General features: G+C 40.7%; 1 protein-coding gene across 3 annotated transcripts in view; it reads right to left on the minus strand.

Moving 5' to 3' along the window:
* Positions 1 to 23122, minus strand: part of LOC145343086 (casein kinase I) — a 214327-nt gene that overhangs the window by 60567 nt on the left and 130638 nt on the right. For all 3 annotated transcript variants that reach the window (XM_080188949.1, XM_080188948.1, XM_080188947.1), the window contains exons 5-6: positions 17419 to 17567; positions 3346 to 3580 (exon numbers count right to left, since the gene is read on the minus strand). In XM_080188949.1, the coding sequence (XP_080045075.1) occupies positions 3346 to 3580; positions 17419 to 17567 (384 nt within the window). The remainder of the gene's footprint in view (positions 1 to 3345; positions 3581 to 17418; positions 17568 to 23122) is intronic.

Below are 23122 nucleotides of genomic sequence, written 5' to 3' on the forward strand. Positions count from 1 at the left end.
AGTCTGATCCACAATCAAAAGCAGCTCCACTCCACCTAAGTTAAGTAGAATTTTCATCCAAAAGGCCAACTACTCCAAATTTCTCTCAAATTGGCTCCCGGGTCCAGCCTGCTTGGTCTTTTCCAGCCGAGCTGACCAATCACCAAAACTGCATCGCTTACTGTGTTTACCGGACTATACTCCACTGTCTAAACACAGGCATGGTCCCAGCTCCTCTGCCACAATGCTATCAACAATGGCTTCTGAGCTCCCTTGAACCCCAGCTGTATGAAGCAAACACTGCTTCTGGGCTTCCTGAAATAAACATCTTAACAGCATGGCGCTGCCAATGGCTCCAGGGACTTCCCCGTGCCCCTGCCCTCAGCAGCACAGAACCATCTCTCCTCTCTCAGCTCCTTACAGATCTGTCACCTGGGCTCACATTGGCACAGTTCAACTCCAATCCTGTGGTGAAGCTTTCACTTTGTCTCAGAGTAATTTGATCTTGCTTTTCCCATTTTGGTGCTTTCCGCACTTGCATCAGAATTCTCTGACACAAGTGAAGTTTTAATCTTGAAAAAAGTACAGATTTCCTCACACAACTATCAAAATTAATTTCATAAATTAAGTGACCATCTTGGTTGCTTACTATAGCACCTGTACCAAGATCAATAATCAGATACATTTCTCCAGTGACCCAATTATCTCATTCCTCATTCAAATATTCACCAATGCCTGAAACAAAAACTTTCTGCAGCACAAAGGAGAAAAGTAACGCACCAAATTTCAAAAATAGCATTAAAACTGTAATAGAGAAAGGAAGCAGGCATCAATTTTATTCATGAACTGTGTCTGATGCAAGTCAGATTTATTGAATCAAAATTCAATGCAAAAGGAGACCATTTGGTTCTATCGGCATTGACAACCATCCCACCCAGGCCCTATCTGCATAACCTCACGTATTGACCCTGCTAATCCCACTAAGGGGCAATTTATCACAGACAATCAACCTAACCTGCACATCTCTGGACTACACAAAACTGCTTGCACAAAACATCAAGAACACATTAAAACAGCTGAGTAACTTTCAAACTTTTTTATGTCTCATGCCGCTGCAAATAGTTTCAAATTCTCAGGGACACTCTTATCTAATTACACACACATATGTGAATTGCATATGGCTTTCTGGCTGCAATTTCAACAGTAGTTAACAGAAATAAATCTTTACTCTTGCAATCATACAGACGCAATTCCCAATCATGTGATTTAGCTATTAGTATGCATTAGCATGTATATACTGAAGTTTGATTAAAATTTGCAGGGTAGATTCCCAAGTTTTAGTCAGCTTTGAACAGTCATTGCAGAGTTCGAGACTGCAAATCTAGTCAGAAGTTAACTTATTCAGACAGCATACCCAGCTTGCGTGTGGTGCATTGATAACATGTGCTTCTGTAGTGGCTTGGAAACATATAGTGTGCAGCAGGTTCTACTAAGTCCTGGATTGCAAAAGGCTTCAGCTTCTGTTTTGTTGGGGTTGAGGGGTCTGCTTTCAGAAAGACCACCGAAACTGTAAAGTAGGGCATTCACCAAATACCCTTAAATAAATAGTGGTAAAAAGATACACGTTCCCTCACATTATAAACCATAAAAATGTAACTAGTAGTATTTGAAGATGCAGATCAGACTGCATATGTGAACTTATTACAAGCGCACACGTTTGGCTTTAAGCAAAGATATTATCATTTAAATTTAGCTACCGTTACCAAGGCATGTCAATTATCTGTGCTTAAAAACTTTACACTTGGAATCTGACTGCATTTCCAAAGATAATTTACAGCAGATTGCTGAACATTCTACAGCATGCCACATACATTTGTAAAGGTGAAGTCATTTTATTTGAGGTGGTGGGAATGGATCAGTGAAATTTTACTGATGAAACCAGCAACCACAAGTGTGGGGAGAAAATATTTAATACGACTTCCATTCTCCACGATTGACTAAATTCTCTTTTTCTGTACCACGCGGATAAATGTGTAGTGGTCCATTTTGGCAGGTCTAGTGGGATGAAGGAGTACAATATCAAGGGTAGGACTTGTAGCAGTGTTGAGGAGCAGAAGGACCTTGGGGTCCGGGTCCATAGGACTCTTCAAGCGGCCTCACAGGTGGAGGATGTGGTCAAGAAGGCGTATGGTGTGCTAGCCTTCATCAATTGAGGGATTGAGTTTAGGAGTCGGGAGGTAATGCTGCAACTTTATAGGACCCTTGTCAGACCCCACTTGGAATACTGTGCACAGTTCTGGTCGCCTCACTACAGGAAGGATATGGAAGCTATTGAGAGGGTGCAGAGGAGATTTACAAGGATGTTGCCTGGATTGGGTGGCATGCCTTAAGATAGGTTGAGGGAGCTAGGTCTCTTCTCCCCAGAGAGGCAACCTGATAGAGGTTTATAAAATGTTAAGAGGGATAGATAGGGTGGATTCTCAGAGGCTATTTCCCAGGGCTGAAATGGTTGCTACGAGAGGACACAGGTTTAAGGTGCTGGGGAGCAGGTACAGAGGAGATATCAGGGGTAAGTTTTTCACTCAGAGGGCGGTGAGTGAGTGGAATCGGCTGCCATCGGTGGTGATAGAGGTGAACTTGCTGGGGTCTTTTAAAGAGACTGCTGGATGAATACATGGGATTTAAATGGGATTTGGAGTTATAGATAGGCCTGGTAGGTATGGATATGACCAGCACAACTTGTGGGCCGAAGGGCCTGTTTGGGCTGTAGTGTTCTAATTAAAATACAGCATACAAGTCAACCCAATGCATTAGAAAGCCCCCATTTGTCCAGCCCCAAAAATCTCATCTTTGCGTACACGTGGCAAAAGACAAACCTGTTTTTCAATCACAACATACAACTTATACATTAGTGATCAGCCTCAATTTTTTCACTGAACAAACAGATGTCTTACTTCGTGGTACTTTTTAACTCAGTACAAAAAGGGATAAAGCAAACAATTTAGGATGTGTTGTGAACATTTGCTGAGTTTATATGCCTACTCTGTGTCAGGTGCTGATGACATTTCAAAATGGCAGCACCCACTCTTAGATTCAATATCTGAATCAACCTGCGGTTTCGGGACGTTTCAAAAAATCGATTTATATGCCAACACCTTATGGTTACCGAAGGTCCGAATGTGCACTGGTGTCAATAGATTTTTCACAAAATATGAAATCCGAAAGGCAAGTGATAATTCATCTCAATTTAAATATATACTTTCAATTCAACACACAATTCTAATTAAATCCTTGTTATAATTTTTTTTAAAAAAATCAAAACGTCAAACAATTTTTAAGACAGACAGCTTAATGGAAATTACTCACCTTTTCCTAAATGTGTATTTATGCTCATGTATCTGGCCGTTCCAGTAAGGCTCTTGTGTTCTCTGTAAGGGATGTGCTTTTTTGTCTCTGGGTCTATGTATTCTTTAGCAAGGCCAAAATCTATTATGTGAATTACATTCTGGTTTTTGCTTCCTGGTCGTCCCACTAAGAAGTTCTCTGGCTTTACATCTCTGTATATCAAGTTTTTTGAGTGAACGTACTCCATTCGGGAAATCTGTTAGAGGAGGAGGAAGTAAGAAGGGAGTAAGTAAAACACAAAATGACCAAATCATAAATAAAGCATATATAAACTATACAAAGTACCAGGATCAAAGTACAGGAAAACAGTGCTGATACCAAAGCATTTGGGATTCATACAACAGTGACTTGAAATGTGACAATTGCTCATAACATCAGAAATGACACGACATTTAATAAAACAGATTAACTGGTACTGAATCAATGCATTTTAGGTATTAAATAAGGCTGACTCAAATCAATAACCAGGGACTAAATGTCTGCAGGGCGTTTTAAGTGCTGGGACACGCCTGCTCAGCGCTATCCAATGTTGACCCCAACAAGATCAAGGGGACCAGAGTGAGGACACCCAGTTTAGTACGTCAGTATTAGAGCGCATCAACGAAACTTCCCCACAGAAATCAGAAAATCAACCATCTGTCACAATCCCAAGAGGTAAGGAGTTGTGAAATTATTTAAACATGAATATTGCAATTCCTTTTATAACCTCTGCCACCCAACAGGTCCTGCCCACAATTGAGATTGAAATCGCAAAGTGGGGTCTACAAACATCAGCTGGCAGCCAAGTGCAGCAGGTACATTAGTACCAGTGATCTGACATGCTGCTGTTTTATCCATTAAGATCCAGGATCATATTCAGATCCCATCCAAAATGACGACTGTTTTGCTGCATACCCATCAGAGTTACTATCGTGAAAGCAAACTACTTGCATTTATATGTGCCTTACAAGACCCCAAGGCATCCCACAGCAGATTGCAGCCAATAAAATTGGTGCAGTAATTGTTCATAATGTCAAGAAATGCCTCAGTGTAAACAATGAGTTAAAATGATTGGATAGTTTATTTCAGTGATACAAGTTGAATGATACATATTGGCCAGGAGAACCTCTCTGCATTCCCAATAGCACCACGGAAGCTGTAACTCCATTTGAGAGGGGGGCAGTACCTCAGCTGAATATCTTATCCAAAAGCTGGCAACTCTCAATGTCACATTCCATCAATATTGCACTGCAGTGTAAGCTGGATTACGCACTCGCTGGAATGTGGTTTGAACCCTCGACCCAAGTGAGAGGGCTACAACTGAGATAAATTGCCTCCAAAACCCCTCAGAAATCCAACCCCAAACATTATAGGTGTCACTTGTCTAACACTTAAAAATAAGATGCTTTTTGTGAAATGTAATTTTAACCTTTGTGGCAGAGTAAGGAGTGCTAGTCGCGCATTCACAGGCAGTTGAGAGACCAGTTTCCTTACTAAAATACAACACAGGGTTTAAAAAGAGCGCTCCATATCTAGTCGGATAATTTACCTGGGCCAAACAACAGCCAGAACAAAATGGAATACCAAATCCAAATTTTAAAAATCTTTTATTGAACAATGAATTGCTGAAGAATGAGAGAAATTAAAGTTTTAAATAAAACTTAAGTAGAACATGAGCACCATGGATTACATGTGGTTTTCATGCTCTTAACCACAAACTGCTCTAACAAAAACACACTTGTAAACATGAGAAGAAACTCAAAGACACCAAGAAATGTAGAAAATCTAAAAGATAAAAGGGAAAGAAAAGCTTAACAATCACTACCATGAGAGAGAAAAAAAAAATTGGGAAACCAGTAGAATTTAAAGCTGATTAATTCATTCATGGGACATTGGCATCACTGGCAGGCCAGCATTTATTACACATCCCTAGCCGCCCCGGAGGAGATGGTGATGAGCTGCTTTCTTGATACGCTGCAGTCCATGTGCTGTGGGTTGACCCACAATACAGTTATGGAAGAAATTCCAGGATTTTGACCCAACATCTGCAAAGAAACAGTGATATTTCCAATTCAGGATGGTGAGTGACTTCGAGGGGAACTTGTAGGTGGTGGTATTCCTATGTATCTGTTGCCCATGTCCTTCTAGATGGAAGTGGTTGTGAAGTTTGGAAGATGCTCTCTAAGGATCTTTGGTGAATTGCCTGGACCTGCATTCTTGGCTCGTGAAAGAGGTGGCTGCCAAGGTGGTGGATGCACTGATTGTAATTCTCCAAAATTTCTTAAGTTTCTGGAAGACCCCAGCAAACTGGAAAACTATAAAAACTTAAGTTACCAAAAAGAGACCTAAAGCAGCAAACAGTAGGCCAGTTAGTTTAACGTCTGTCATTTGGAAAATGCTAGAATCCATCATTAAAGAGGGAGGATGCAGAACATTTAGGAAACCAGAATACTATTAGAAAGAAAGAACTGTTACAACTGGGATGGGAAGAGTCTACAGCTGATGTAGCTCCACTATTCCACGGGTTGCAACACTAGTGCAAACATCTAATTGATTCAGCAAAATGGCCAATTATTAGAAACATTAACCAGCTTCTTTCAATAAACTCTTATGATTGATTTATTAAAAAACAGAACTTGTTTTTTCAAACAAGATGAAAGAACTGGTTAATACACACAACTGCACTCTAGAACATAGAACACCACAGCATAAACAGGCCCTTCGGCCCACAAGTTGCACCGATCATATCCATACCAACTAGGCTATAGAGCTATCTACAACTCCCAATCCCATTAAATCCCATACACAAAGTATAATGATCAATTCCTTCCCCAACACATACACAGAAACGTAAGAAACAGCGGTTCTGCAGAGATGGGCAGTTGAAGAGTAGACTTCGAACAAAAAGGATGAAGTTTTCAGAGTTTCAATGTTATCAATTTGGAGAACCCTTGTGCGCAGATAGATCAGTGGAGGAGCTTCAGCATGGAGGAGAAATTGTCTGAATAAATCTTTATTAGAAATCTGGCACATCAGCTATGACTCTCAACTTTTAGAGATGTACCACAGAAAAGCATTGTTTCCTGCTATATCACAACTTGGTATGGCTTCCACTCTGCCCAAGACTGCAAGGAACTACAAAAAGTCATGAATGTAGCCCAACCCATAACACAAACCAGCCTCCCATCCATTGACAGTCTACACTTCCCACTGCCTTGCCAAAGCAGCCAGCACAATTAAGGACCCAGGTTTAAGGTGCTGGGGAGTTGGTACAGAGGAGATGTCGGGGTAAGTTTTTCACTCAGAGGGTGGTGGGTGACTGGAATCGGCTGCCGTCGGTGGTGGTGGGGGCAAATTCGATAGGGTCTTAAGAGACTTCTGGATGCGTATGTGGGACTTAATAGGATTGAGGGTTAGAGGTAAGCCTAGTAGGTAGAGTTATGATCAGCGCAACTTGTGGGCCGAAGGGCCTGTTTGTCTTGTAGTTTTTCTATTATTCTATTCTATGACCCCACACACCATGGACATTCTCTTCCACCTCCTTCCCCTCAGGAAAAAGATAAAAGTCTGAGGTCAAGTACCAATCGCCTCAAGAACAGCTTCTTCCCTGCTGCTGTCAGATTTTTGAATGGACTTACCTTGCATTAAGTTGATCATTCTCTACACCCTAGCTATGACTGTAACACTACATTTTGCACTCTCTCGTTTCCTTCTCTATGAATGGTATGCTTTATCTGCATAGCATGCAAGAAATAATACTTTTCACAATGTAAATACATGTGACAATAATAAACCAAATCAAAATCAAATCAAATTATTGTTTCTGTCTCCTGAGTTCCCCCAGAGACAGATGAGTTCATAACTGGATCCTGATAACCACACTATCTCAGGCAATGCAAAGAGAGTGAAAGCTAGGAAGCTTCTCACTATTTTACTTCAGTCCCAACTGAATTCAAAACACAAGTTAAAACTTAAAGCACACCCATTGTGTAATTTCCAGTAAATGATTAGCCTTTGCCTTTTAACAAGTTTGTCCCATGAATTAAAATATTAAAGCACAAAACTCTTCACCTCGCAAATACCAGGGCTGGTCAAGTAATTTCTTTAAAAGGCATTCTTGCTTCCAGTCCAAAGGTGAACTTATTACTTTTTTTGTAGAAGAAAATCCAAGTCTCCAAGTAAGGTCCCTCCAAATTTTGAAGGAAAAATACATCATGAAAATATGATTTTCCCAACACAATCAACATGATGCTGTGAATGACAATTCTGCTGAACGAATTTACTGAATTCTGTGATCCGGAAAGAAGTTACGACAAGGATACAAAGTCTGTGCAATGATATGGATAAGTCAAGTGAGCAGGCAAAAATTTGGCAGAGTATAACGTGGGAAAATGTGAGATTGCCCATTTTGGCTGATGGGCAGAAAAACATTATAATTTCAATGAAGAGAGCCTTCAGAATGCTTAAGAATGGAGGAATCTGGAGACACTGTGCATGAATCACAACAAATAAACATGCAGTAATGGGAAGTAATTAAGGTGGCAAATGGAACATTGGTTTTTATTGCAAAGAGAACACCTGATAGAAAGACTTGCCTGCTTCTACAACTAAACATCAAATTGAAGAGATCAAACCAAAGATATGGCATACATTTTGGTCACCTTACACAACATAACACTTCTATTGGATAAAGTTCAGAGAAGGGGGCCAATTGCTAGGATGAGGAGTTTGTGTTAAGGAAAGTTGAGCACGCTGGCACAACACCCACTGGAACTCAGAAGAGGAGATAATCTTATTGAAATATAGAAGCTTCTAAGGGGATTTGACAAGTTAAATGCTGAGTGGATGTTTCTTTTTTCAAGGAAATCTGGAACCAGGAGGCACAATTTAAACATGAGGGGTTGCCTATTGCAAACTGAGGTTGAGTATTTATTTCTCTCAGAAGGTCATTCATTTACCCAATAAATAGTGGAGGTTGGGTCATTGAATATATCAAAGACAGGGATAATTTTGGAGTCAAGGGTTATGAGTGATACACAGGAAGGTCAAGTTAAGGCCACAATCTTATTGAACAGTGGAGGAGGCTCAAGGGGCCAAATGGCTTACAGGTGCTCCTACTTTTGAAGTTCTTATTTTTATATTGTGAAAAATATTTTAAGCTGTCACCTTTTCTCTTTTTGGTAATGATGTTGATCCATTGTTTTCTCATTTAATTCTTCTAAAAAGGTAGAACAGCCAGGGATGAATGTTGCACAAGACAAATTTCACTATTTTTAATCTGGTTTGCATTTATCAATTTCTCTGCTAATGAGCTCCAAACCAATACTCAACAAAATGATATTCCGAATTAAGGGGAAAGTATACAGGGTGATGACATTAGACATGAAAATATGATAAAAATTGAGAAATATTCAATGTTGGATTCTCTCAAACTTCTGTTTACAGCTTCCATCATGTTTCAAGCACAGAACAATGAGTTAGATAAACAGTTAAACAATGCATTTTGCACCTAAGAGTTAAATTTTGAGTTCTCAGTTGACAATTACACAACACAGACAAGCAAATAACGACCTTACATCATTTGAGAGAACACCACATTGCTGTGGTTCAGTGGTAGCATTTTTGCCTCTTCAGCTGAAACATTGTGGGTTCTAGCTTCAATCCTGACTTGAGCATACAATCCAAACTGACATTCCAGTACTGCAACAAAGATGCTACCTTAGGCAGCTAAAAAAGATGCCAAGCCACCAAATCAAAGTTCCCGTTGGTGCCCTGGCCAATTTTTATCCCTCAATCAACATCAGTAAAACAGATAGTCTGATTGGCTGGGAAGCACTTTAGGCTTGCCAAGATTGTGGAAAGTGCTACTACATAAATACAAGTCTTTCTTTTTATCATGTACTCTGGGCTTGACTGCAGACTGTGTGTGGGGAACATTATAATAAAACAGCTGGTGACAACAAAAAGAAATGACTACCTCATGTTAGTTTTCCCACCCCTACTTTACTCATAGCTTTGAGACACCAATTTTGTGAGCAAGAGTATCGCAAGACAAAGCAGTATTTGCGTTAGGAGCAAGTTATTTTCCAAAAAAAAAAAATCGAAAAGTATTCAATGGAACAGGAACACAGCATACGAACATCCTGATTTTGCCAGTGGAGTTGAGATTTCCAGTGCACTTTACATTTCCAAAGAATGAAAAAGTATTGATGAGAAATGTGATTAAGAATCTTCCTTATGGCCCATCAGCGAGCAATTTCTGATAAACTAATTTGATAAAAGGTAACAAAACTATTTTGACCGAATTGCAGTTATGAACAGACAAATTAAGAGTCAGCCACTGGGCCCCTCAAGCCTGGTCCACTATTCAGTACGATCATGGCCTGAACATCTCAGTCTTGCTGAGCCCAAGAAACTCCTCGTGCAGGAGTCCATTTACTCTTACGTTAAAACTAGCAGCTCTTAACCTCAAATATGTGCAAAAGTGCTGAACGCCAATGTTTGAGAAGAGGTGGCTGCCCTTAACATCAAGGCTATATTTGGCCAAGCAAGGAGCTAAAGAAAAACTGGAGTCAGCGGGAATAAAGGGGAAAACTCTTTGGCAGCTGGAGTCATGCCTTGCACAAAGGAAAATGATTGTGGCGGCTGGAGATCACAGTCCTGGGATATGACAGCTGAAATTCTTCAGCGTAGTGTCCTAGCTCAACCATCTCCAGGTGCTTCATCAATGGTCTTCCTTCCATTAGAAATCAGAAGTGGAGATATCCATTCAATGTTCAGCACCATTTATAACTCCACAGGTACTGAAATAGTCCATGCCCAAATTCAATAAGATTTAGGCAAATATCCTAGCTTGGACTGACAAGTGGCAAATAACATTTGCACCACACAAGTTTTTTTTATTCCTTTGTGGGACATGGGCACCCACAGGCTGGCCAGATTTATTGCCCATCCCTAGTTGCCCTTTTGAGGCTACAACTCTCATGCTCTGGATTGGCTCACGATGACGTTAGGGAGGGAATTCTAGAATTTTAGCCCAGCGACTGCGAAACAAGGGCGATATATTTCCAGGTCAAGGTGGAGTTTGTCTTGGAGTGTAGTTATGTTGCAGGTGGTTACGTTCCCATATAGCTGCTGCCCTTGTTCATCCTTACCTGGTCTGGCCTACATGCGACTCCAGAGCCATGGCAACGTGACCGACTGTCAACTGCCCAGGAAGCCACTCAGTTACATCAATCGCTGCACAAGTGCCAAGCAATGACCATCTCCAACAGGAGAGAACCTAACCATCTTTCCTTGGCATTCAAGGATATTAATATCACTCAATTCCTCCCTCGTCAACATCCTAGGATTAACTTTGACCAACAGCTCAATGGGACCAGCCATATAAATACTGTGGTTGGAAGAGTTGGTCTGAGGTTGGGAATTTTGCAGAGTATTTCACTTCCCAGCTCTCCAAGCCCTTTCCATCAACTACAAGGCGCAAGTGAGGAATGTGATGGAATATGCTCCACCTATAGTTAAGTCTAGCTCCAACAACACGAAGCTCAACATGATCCAGGACAAAGCAGCTTGCTTGTCTAGGACTCCATCCACCACCTTACCCTTGACTCCCTCCACCACTGATGCAGTGGCAATGTGTATGAACTTCAAGATGCACGACAGTAATTTATCAGGACTTGGACAACAGCACTCTCTAAACCCTTAAATTTTATCACCTAGAACGACAAGGACAGCAGATGCACGGCAGCATGATGGCACAGTGGTTAGCACTGCTACCTCATGGCGCCAGGTTCGATTCCTGGCTTGGGTTACTGTCTGTGCGGAATTTGCACGTTCTCCCCATGTCTGCGTGGCTTTTCTTCAGGTGGCCTAGTTTCCTCCCAGTCTGAAAGACGTGTTGATTAGGTGCATTGACCATGCTAAATTCTCCCTCAGTGCACCCAAATAGGTGCCAGAGAGACACAACTAGGAGATTTTCACAGTAACTTCATTGCAGCGTTAATGTAAGCCGACTTGTGACATTAAAAAATAAAACATTAGAAAAAAGCACTGAAATACCACAACCTGCAAGCTCTCTTCCAAACTACACAGTGCCCTGACTTGGATCAAAATCACTTTCCCTTCACTGCTGCTGAGTGACAATCCTGGAACTCTTTTCCGAACAGCATTCAGTGTTTGTAGGAACACATGACAAACCATGGACTGCAGCAGTTCAAGCAGAAAGCTCACCATTACTTTTCAAGGGCAATTTGCCATGGGTAACAAACGCTGGCCATGACAGTGTTGCTCACATCCATCAGTGAATACATTAAGAGACCTTGCATCCACCACTTTGTGGGAGCTCCAAAGGCTGTCAATCTTCAGAATAAATTGACACGTCATCTGCATCTTAAATGGGAGGCCCATTATTTTTAAATTGTGTCCCCTCGTTTTAATCTCTCCGACAAGGGGAAACATTCTTTCAGAATCCCCCCTGTCCAGTGTCTTCACTATATGACCTAAAAGATCACTTATCGTTCTTGTTCTGAACTTCAGTGTGTGAAAAATGAAGTGCTTTTCTTATAAGAAAGCAATACTCCAGTCCAAGTATCAGTTAAGTGAACCTTCTCTGAACTGCTTCTAATGTATATACATCCTCTCTTGAATGAATCCACAATTGTACTCACTACAGTCGTACCAACTGTACAACAGTGGTAAAACCTCTCTACTTTTACAATCCATTCATTTTGCTATAAATGTCAACATTCCATTTTCCTTCCAAATCACTGATTGCACCTGAATACCAACTTGTTGTGATTCATGTACCAGGGTCAATATTGAGATCGAAAAACAAAAGTTACCATAACTTGAACACAAAATTTGGGAGCTATTAAACAAAGCTTCATGTAGGCACTTTGACAATTTGTTCCTTACCAAAAATATCTCTGCTAAATAGAAACTTAAACATGCACGTACAGCAGATAACTTCAATGGAACAAACTTCATTTAATAGTAGCCATGCTGGCAATTCAAAAAATGGACTAATTTTAAACAGCACAGTGTGCACAAACAGATCACAGTTTTTAAAAGCATTGAGGAGTTATCAGTTTCTAAGGAATCAATGCTGTTCTACAATTCCATTGACAACGGACGTGCGTCATCCAGAAAGACAACGACATGACATTTTTAATTACGTAAGCCTCCAAGGTAATATATATTTGCATTGCGTAGTAAGTGCTTGTAAACAATTACTATTCAACAGATCAGAGGTGGCTTTGCAGTTACTGGACGGGTGGGAGCAGAACAAAGGCTGGCAATTCTGTGGCACGCAACTCACCTCTTGATACCCCAAAGTCTGTTCAGCATCCACAAGGCACTGTGTAAAGGAATATTTTGTAGTTAACTGGATAAGTGCACTTTCAAAAAGCTCAACACCATCTGGGACAATGTAGAGCTCCTTGGTTGGCACTCCATTCACCACCTTCAACAGCAACTCCCTCTACCACTGATGCACAGTGGCAGCAATGTGCACACCTACAAGATGCACTGAAGCACTCACCAAACTCATGACCTCTACCACTTAAAGGCAAGGGCAACAGACACATGGGAACACTGTCACCTGCAAGTTTCCCTCCAAGTCACTTACCCTCCTGACCTGAAACTATTTCCCTGTTCTTTCAGTGTCACTACAACAAAATCCTTGAAGTCCCTCAGAGTGAGTTGTGGCTGCACCTACACCACAGACTGAAGTGGTTCAAGAAGGTGGCTCACAACCATCTCCTCACAGACAACTGGAAATGGGCAATGACAATACTGGCCAAGCCAATGATATGCAACTTCCATGGAAGAACTTTTTAAAAAGTCACTGGGCCCTGATGGCTTGAATTAAGTAGGAGAAAGACAAAAGACATGCCCACAATTGTTCTATTTTCCTTTGAAATAACAGGTTGCATTTGCATAGGACCTTAAACATAATGAGATATCCCAAGGCACTTCAAAGTAGCATTATAAAGCAAAGCTGGGCACAAAACCTAAAAAGGTGATATTGGGTAACATGACCAAAGATTGATCAAAGAGAAGGGTTAAGGAATGTCTTCAAGGAGTGAAACACATTAGAGGGGTGTAGAGAGGGTATTCCAGAGCTTGGAGCTCCAGAAACTCAAGTTATGGCACACAGGAGTAATTAAAATCAGGAATGCACAATAGGCCAGAATAAGACGACTGCAGATATCTATGGATTGCAGGGCTGGAAGAGCTTACAGGGGTATGAAGAGATTTGAAAACACGGAAAATAATTTTAAACTCAAAATATTACTCCACTAACAATCAATGTGGTCAGTGAGGATAAGGGAACAAAACTCTCTGCAGGTTAAGACACAGGCAAGGGAGTTTTGGGTGACTGCAAGTTAACCAAGCATAGAATGTGAGACACCAGCCAGGACTGCGTTGAAACAGTCAAGTCCAGAGGTAATGAAAGCATGGATGAGGGTTTCAGTAGCAGATAAACTGAGAAGGGCTAAGTACAAATTATGACGTAGTACTGGAGGGCAGTCAGACGTAAAAAGCTGTTCAAGGAGAAGAATTTGGAAACAAAGCATCACTGTAAAGCTCAGTTGTAGGTAAATTCTTGGAATCCCCACAAGATTAAATTTTTGGAATTCTTGTGGACAGTGTAGATTTGCCAAAAACGTTCAATCTTAAATCAAATCTGATGAGACAGATGAAAGGAAATGCCGATAGCATACTAGGGCTTCAAGAACGCATTCGTCAAGATTTACCACAAAAATTCAGGGATATTGTATTGAAGGAAATGTAGTACTGTGGGTGGAAAGTTGGCTGATTGACAGGAAGCAAACAGGATTAATGGATTTGTTTCGATTGAAGTAGGGATCGAAGCAATGCGTTGAGTTTATTTTTGTTTTGTATGTAGATATGGGTACGTAATATATACACATGAATATTGCAAGAGGACATAGACACAATTTGATGTGAAGCTATGTTAAGCAACTTATTTTGTTAAGAAAACAGAAAATTGGTATCTTTACTCAATGAGAAAATATTGAAAGATGGAATGACAGCAGGATCCTGGATCTCGATTACAAAACTGTTTGAAGTTAGATAGAGCTTTAATAAAGACCATTGATGCACTTTGGAATTGTAAAGGCACAAAGCATAAGCAGCAAGTCACAGATGATACATTAGTACAAAGCAGTGGTTAGACCACAAAAGTACTGGAAAGCCAGCAATGTGCGTGCTAGATGGATTCTTGCTTCAGCATCATTCTAGCCAAAGCATAAATAAGAGGAGTCTGGAGATACTGTGATTAATTACACCAAAACAGACAAGGTGAAGCTGAGTCTTAAGACATTTTTTTATTTTATTTTCATACCTTTCCTTATTCATTGCATTTCTTTTGGTTGGTGATCGAGTTACAGGGAGTCAAAAATTTCAAATCATTCCGGGATGTGAGGGGAGAAATTAAATTCAGGTGGTATGGTGGCACAGTAGTTAGCACTACTGTCTCAGTGCCAGGAACCGGGGTTCAACTTGTGGCTTGGGTCACTGTCTGTGCAGAGTCTGCATGATATTCCTGTGTCTGCATGGGTTTCCTCCCACAGTCCAAAGGTGTGCTGGTTCGGTCAACTGGTCATGCTGAATTCTCTCTCAATGTACCCGAACAGGTACCAAATGTGGCGATGAGGGGATTGTCACAGTAACTTCATTGCAGTGTTAATGTAAACCTACTTGTGACATGAATAAATAAACTTCAAACCATTAAAACTTTATTTCTTTATACAGAAGACAGGGAGATCAAAGTTTTTTTTTCATAAGGAATGTCTGAATGTCTACAGTATCTTTAAAGGGAAAGTTATTGTGCAGTAGGGAAAGGTTCAGAGAAATGCAAAGAGTGTAGGAAATTAATTAATTTTAGATTGCTCAAGTAAATACAATGGGCCAAATGGGTTTCTTCTGTGCAGTGAACTGTTCATCTTTTATGGTTCTACTTACAAAAATATGAAGCTTTTAAAGGCCCAGTTTAGAGTCATGTTATTACCAACTAACCTAGTTTCCTTTTTCACTCTTTTCAACCTTGCATTCGCTTTTACAAGTTTGTTTCCCAGTTTACAAAAGTCTAATGTTTTAAATTACTCATCTTCACTTTCAAGCGCACAAACAACTGAAGACATTCTCAGAGCTCATTTTCACTCCTATACCAGCAAGACATTCACAGAATCACATCTCTTTACAATGCATGGGATTGTTATTCGGCCCATTGTCTGTGCACTAACTCTACAACCGAGCAATTCACCAAGCCCCTTTTTCTTTAACTTTTTTTCAAAAATATGATTTAATTCCCTCTGTATTCAAGACCCAAACAAAAATGTTTTTTTCATGTCACTTTTGCTTCCGCCAATTATTTTAAATCTATGCTCTCTTGTTTTAATTTTATCACAAGTAGGAACAGTTTTGCCCCTATCTATTCTATTAAGGTCCCTCATGATTTTGAATACTTTTTTTCTCCAAGGAACAAAGTCCCAACTTCTTCAATCTGCCTTTAAATTTGAAGTTTCCAAAGTCACCTTAATATTCAATGGCACTGGTATCACTGAATCTCCGAACAACAACCTTGGGCGTTCACCATTGATCAGAAAGTTAACTGGACCAACCATATAAATACTGTGACTGTAACAATAGATGAGGTTAGCAATCCTGGAACGAGTAACTCACCTCCTGACTCTTAAACCTGTCCGTCATCCAAAAGGCACAAGGTGGAATATTTGCCTCGATAAGTGCAGCTCCAACAGTCAAAAAGCTTGACACCAACCATCCAAAAAAAAAGCAGCCCGTTCGATTGGTACCCCATCCACAAACATTCTCTCCCTCCACCACGATCCACAGTAGCAGCAGTATATACCACCACCAAGATGCACAGCAGGAACTCATCAAGACTCCTTGGACAGCATCTTCCAGACCCAACACCACAACCATCTAGAAGGCCAAGGGCAGCAGACTCAAAGGGACACCAGAATCTCAAAATTCCCCTCCAAGCCACCCACCATCCTGACTTGGAAATATTTCACCAGTCCTTCACTTGTCGCTGGGTCAAAATCCTGGAATTTCCTCCCCAACAGCACTGTGGACATAGTTATACCATGTGGACTGCAGCAGTTCAAGAAGATAGCTCATCACTAGCTTCTCGAGAACAATCAGGAATGGGCAATAAATGCTGGTCTCGTCAATGACCGGCACATCTCAAGAATGAATAATTTTAAAAATATTCGGAGAATTAAAGTTCACAACTTGAGTTGATTCTTTAACGGCCAATTATTACTTGCAACAAATTTTCTGATGACAACTTTGCACACTAAACAGAAAACGTTCAGCAGATTAATTTGACATTGTTCTACAACATATAAACTTGAATTGGGTGCAAGTTGATATAAAATCCCTTTCACCGATAATATCTACGTAGACTGCACGAAGATTTGGGCTGGAAATTTCCATTGCAGGTAGGACGGAAAATTTAGAGAAACAGCCACAAATCCATGGGATTTGTGCAGGATTTTCCAGTCCTGGCTGCAGTAACGTTTTACTATTTGATCTGCATTTTGTTTCAGCGAACTCCAATGACTAGTTTATTTCACAAACTCTGTAGACATCTTATGTTGCTGTAGCAGGATGGCTGGTTTAAAATGCCGCCTCAGTGTTTATTAAGGAAATCAAGGTTCCATCAATATTCTATGACAATATTAAATTATAGGATCCTTGCCAGCAGGGTACTGTCATCAGATGTTCACCCTGTTTCTTGTAAATCTCTTAATTAATACCAGAACCCAAGTTTGAAGTCAGGAAGATTGCAAATATACTCTACAACATGACTAGTAAACGTTGCTGATCTAAGAAAGCAACGTAGTGTCGCAACGTCATAGAAAATCACTCGAAGCAATACTAGCGAGAGTTAGTCCGCACTTTAACCAAACAGAATAGGAAATTTACAAGCAGATTGCTAAGTCTATTGATAACAGATTAATGCCACCTTTTTGAGTGAATATTGAGAATTGGAATACTTACTAGCTGTATAGCTATCATAAGCACTGTCTTAAGGGTAAAGGTTCTGTCACAAAGGTCAAATAAATCTTCCAAGCTAGGTCCCAGTAATTCAAGCACCATAGCATTGTATTTTCCACATGGACCAAAGTAGTAAACCTGAGGAATTCCATCTGTAGATAAAAGGCAAAAATAAATAAATCAGTATTCCATCTACATTCTGTAGCATTGCATTCTTACTCTAGTTTGTAATTTAGGCTCCAAATCAAACTATTCAGGATTATAAAAGCACAACCATTTTAATACATATAACATGAAAAGGTACCTCAACTCTGGATTTTGATATCAACATGCCTGTCCTGTGGTTTTGCCAGAACTGTTTTAAACAGAGTTTTCAAACATTTGCCAAAGGGAGGGCAAAATTCTGAAAATAAGTTACTAGATGCCACAATGGGCTCGTTTTTAACCTTTCAGACCTGCATTGCAAGCCTGCCTAGAATAATAAAATGAAATATTCTCTTTGTCAGGTCTAAAGGTTCAATGTGAAATTGGTGAAGCAACCGAGTCTACTGCATTCAGGGCGACAAGCCTGTGATTCAACATAATCCAACCACTTCATTCACAGTAAAAAGCAACAAAAATTCAATTCAGAAAATGCACATTTCGCAAAGGTTCCTTCCTTGCGAGATTAAACTAAGAGGGGCCTTCATTCTGCAACTCATTCATAATCTCACTTAATCAGGGAGTATTCAACAGCAACAAGTGAGTGAACATTGGTGTTCTGACAAACTTTGAGGTGCAGAATCATTAAGAAAATGTGTTGGCTATATTATTCCCAAATCTCCTATTACTTGGCTTACCTACATATTAATCATTGGAGTTCCCAAAATGTTGGTAAAACTTTGCATTTTAAGTGAAAAATATTAGCCCCAGTAGGTATTTTATTTTTTGTTATTTAACAGTTTAATTTAAGCTCACTAAAACATGAATTGCAGATGACTTACTTCTGACTGGGTTGGAGGAAGGTATAACGAGGGTCCACTGCTTTCTTGATTTACATTTAAAAACTAGACTTAGGTGTACAGGCCATAATTTTAAAGGTTGATGATGATGCAAGACTTGGAAGTACTGTGAATGGTGAAAATCATAGTGATAAGACTTCAATTGGATATAATCAAGTTGGTGGAATGGGCAGAAATGGGATAGATTTAGTTTAATGTAAATGGTGGGAAAAAAAGTGGGGTGGGAGACGGGTTTGGCAGGAGGTGAAATATGCAGGATTTGGGAGTGGGAAGCAAGTGGAGAAATGGAGGGAGAAACCGTCAGAGGTGAGAGAGGAAGGGGGTGGATCTTGACGTGTTTCGCCAGGTTAGGGGTGTGGAGCAAGTTCTAGGAGGGTGCATTTAAATACAAGACGTGAATCCTGCAGCCAGGAGCCAGGGCTGAGGAATTGTCACCAAACAAAAAGTACGAGTAAATCCTCTGGTAATAGGCTTCTTCAGTTACTGAACTAACAAAGTACAATCAAATCAGTTTAAAATATTATTTCCCTCAAAGCCATAGGGCAACATGGTGGCACAGTAGTTAGCACTGCTGCCTCACAGCGCCAGGGACCTGGGTTCGATTCCCGGCTTAGGTCCTTGTGCAAACTCTGCACAGGCATTCTCTCCACTGCTGACAGAGTTTCCTCCGTGGCTCTGGTTTCCTCCCAAAGACATGCTCGTTAAGTGCGTTGGCCATGCTAAATTCTCCCTCAGTGTACCCAAATAGGCATCAAAGTGTGGCGATTCAGGGATTTTCACAGTAAGTTCACTGCAATGCTAATGTAAGCCCAATTGTGACACTAATAAATTAGTAAATATAACATTACATTAACTAACATCCCCACCCCCGCCTATCAGTGGAGCAAACGTCAAGATAAATATACAAGTGCAAAATTTGAATATTTTTGGAAAAAAGAAAATTCTGAAAGTACTCAGCAAGTCTGGAACATCTGTGTAGAGAGAAACAGAATGGCTTGAGGTCCATGACCTGTCCTAAGTACAGCGCTGATATACAACTGTTCACAGATATCAGTGCTAGGCGAAATTAAAACTTCTACATTTGCAAACATCACAGAATTAAACTGACCAAAAATGTTCCAGGAATAGACTTCAATGCCTGAATAGATCTCAAAAATATTTCTAGGATCAAGATAAACCACAACTGCCTGATCTTGGCCATATAGTCAGTCTGTCACGTAACACTCAGTGATCAGACAAATGCAAATTAGTTTAAATACAAAGCAAGCCACAGCAATTAAAGATGGTCCCCATTCCCACACCCACACAGTGCAGAATACCCACCTTAATACAGGACTCAGAACCAATAAAGCAGAGGTTAAAGCATTGTTGCAAAGCTTTGCCCAAAATAAATCACTCATCGCTTTGATGGTGGTGTTAAAAGGGGAAGTGAAACAGTTCCATTGCACTGTTTTTTTTAAGTCATTAAACAGTTCAAAGTTATTTCTGCTTCTGATTAAGCTTCTGCCTGGAAACTTCCTGAAATTGAAACACTGATAGGCGGGGAATAAGGTTCACTCAGTTTGCCCTGCACAGATGGCTCCACGCCTGTGGAACATCTTCACCTTGCAAAAACTTTTTCTAGCCAAATCCAGAGCACAAATAACTTTGGGCCAGAGTGCAAAATTGGCAGGGAAAAGGGCATGCTAAAAAATAGAAGGGCACTGATTTGAACACCAGGTTAAGTAGCTGCATCATCCTCTCTTGCCAAATGATCTTCAGTACACATACAGATTGGCAGTGAAGTCCAGTCACACAAATGGTGCGATAAGTGGGACTCTCACTCCCATATAAAACCGAAGATACGAGCAGAGTGAATAATTTTCTGAGATGGGGATATTATTTCTGCCCTAGAGTGTAGCTATGGAGCCAACACAGGTGGATAGAGCTTGGGCTCCCAGATCAGTCATGTTCTGATTTCAAGGGTGAGCCAGCAAAGGAGGAGCTGAATGGCTCCTCTGTTTCTGCTGCAAAGCTCAAGGCTTATTTTGCTTCACTGGTGGAGGGTTACACAGCTATGTCCTGAAGCCGGGGATGGCTATTTTGATATACTTTTCAGGCACTTTATTCCTTGTCTGATATCAGTAATCTTTATGCCTGTTATTTTTATTTTGGGGTCACTAACATGTCCAGGTTCACAGGAATCAGCCACAGATCGTGATACTTGCTCACAAATGTCGATCAGTTCAATTCATCAGCCACTGCTTCTCCACCGCAAACGCAGACATTCAGCAATGAGCCACTGAATCACTCGACACTGAAAACAAGGCAGCAGTATCACCTGGACCTTGCCCATTGCTAAGGCACAGCACAGGCATGGCATTATTCCAGCAGTAGTTAGATGTCAGTACAGGAAGAATGACTGCAGCAGATCATGTAGGGAGAGCATGCAAGAGAGCTGCTGACCCGAGGAACTACAGCAGGCACCCTGTGCTTTCATTACAAAATCTGCAACTCCAAAATCAAATGTGGACTTTACCAAACTGATAGGCAAAAAAAGCACATGTCAGTGGAACAGAGCACAGATCAATCTTCTGGTACCGAAGGAGGATCAGCCCTGAACCGTTAACCTGAGCTTGCTTTCTCCACAGCTTTTTTTTTAATTCATTTGTTGGATGGCACGCATTTATTGCCCATCACTCGTTGCCTTTGAACGGAGAGCCTTGCTGGGCCATTTGAGGGAACTTGAGTCAACCACGTTGCTGAGCATGTGAAGTCACATGTAGGCCACACCAAGTAAGAATAGCAGATTTCCTTCCCTGGAGGACACGAGTAATGAATTGGACATGAGTGAACCAGATGTCCTTTTCCAGCCATCAACAATAGTTAAGGTCATCGGTAGATTCTTAATTCCAGACCTTTTGTTATTGAATTCAAATTCCACCATCTGCCGTGGTGGGATTCAAACCCGGCTCCCGAGAACATGAACTGTGTTTCTGAATTAATATTCCAGCGTTAATACCACTCGGCCATTGCCTCCTTATAAGGTTGCATTGCAGAATCTGCTCAGTCTGTCCAGCATTTTCCATTTTCGATTTTTTTTAAATTTTATTTGGTTCCGCTCTGCTTTTTACATAAACCTTTGAGTACTGTGCTCAAGTTTAACTTCTGTAAAAAGCACTCCATGAAATCAGACAGAAATGCTGCTTAATATCTCAGAACAGATAATGCAACAAGTCATTCCCTAACCCAATCCAGCCGCAGCACAGCAACAAGTGAAATTGACCTGACAGACCGGCTTCAAAGTTCTAAGCCGGTCTGTCAGGTCCTAAGCCGAGGCTGTTCAGCGTGGTTGATGAGAACTCAAATACTGAGCTTCTCAGCCTTGGTGTTTGGAACTGTCCACACCCGCCTTTCTGGGTCCTTGGTCGAAGATGCGCAAGTGCTACTATACCACTCTTATGAGCTATGTGAAAACGCTACCACACTGGCTGACTGTGCCTTACCAAGCACAGAACTGCATGAATATATTAATCTTGTATGTTATTCCTGTGGACTTATATTACTCAATCTGATGAGATCTCATTTATAAAATGTGATTAATGATTTTCTTGAAAGGAGAAACGTGAGTTGCAATATCTGCCTCATGATTAACAAGACACAATCTATAGCACGGAGGTGGTCAGGTTAGCAAGTTTCTAACAGTTTGCATGACAACAATCATTGTGCGACAGAATACAATCCATTTAAAGCATTTCACATTGAACCTTACCAACAAGCTTGAAAAGGTCTGAATAAAAACAAAAACGGGCACGTTTACAATTCTATTTTCGAACTAACTACCCCACCCCAGAGATACACAATCCAATCTTTCTCTCACCAATTCTCTTTTGAACCTGATTGAAGTGAATTCACTATTCTCACTTGCAACATACCTAGCTCTGTTCATTTCACAATTCTTCAATCTGTTTGGTTCAGGAGATACAAGATTGCTAGCCCTGTTCAAACAAGTCCCAGATGCTCTCTCAAGGGTGCCATGCCATTTCTCTCACATTTCCAGGAACATGCAGTGCAAGATAATAAGAACATAAGAAATAGGAGCAGGAGTAGGCCATCTAGCCCTTCGAGCCTGCCCCGCCATTCAATAAGATCATGGCTGATCTGTCGTGGCTCAGTCCCACTTTCCCACCCTCTCCCCATAACCCTTAATCCCCTTGCCTATCAAAAACCTATCTACCCGTGTCTTAAATATATTTAGCGAGGTAGCCTCCACCACTTCAAATTAAACAAGACAAGGCAACTTCTAACTAATGCTATTCCTTAAATAGGATACAGGAATTCTTAGGTCATTATCTTATGATGGAGGTGATGAGCAGCCAGTCCCCATCAACCACAGAACAAGCATAGTATCATAGTATAGAGCTGACCATTCTTGAATGAATGATACTTGAATAACTGCAATGTCTATTTCAGACAGTTCCATGTTGAGTTGGCCATCTGTAAGCAAAGCAGAGATATTATACATTTGCTAGCAATATCTGACCATTCAGCACGGTATCTAATACCCTTGTGGTGACAAATTCCTCTGATCTCTGGGCCAAAGGGCTAGGTGGGGCTTTCAAAACAACACTTGCATATTCAAAAATCAGTCAGGCATCAACAAGCTGCAAAAGTCTCTGCTCTGCCCAGAATGAAATTATGTTTTCACATTAGGTGAAGGACCCTAG

The sequence above is a fragment of the Carcharhinus amblyrhynchos genome, chromosome 5 (assembly GCF_965287045.1).
Source record: "Carcharhinus amblyrhynchos chromosome 5, sCarAmb.v2.hapA, whole genome shotgun sequence".
Lineage (NCBI taxonomy): Eukaryota > Metazoa > Chordata > Chondrichthyes > Carcharhiniformes > Carcharhinidae > Carcharhinus > Carcharhinus amblyrhynchos.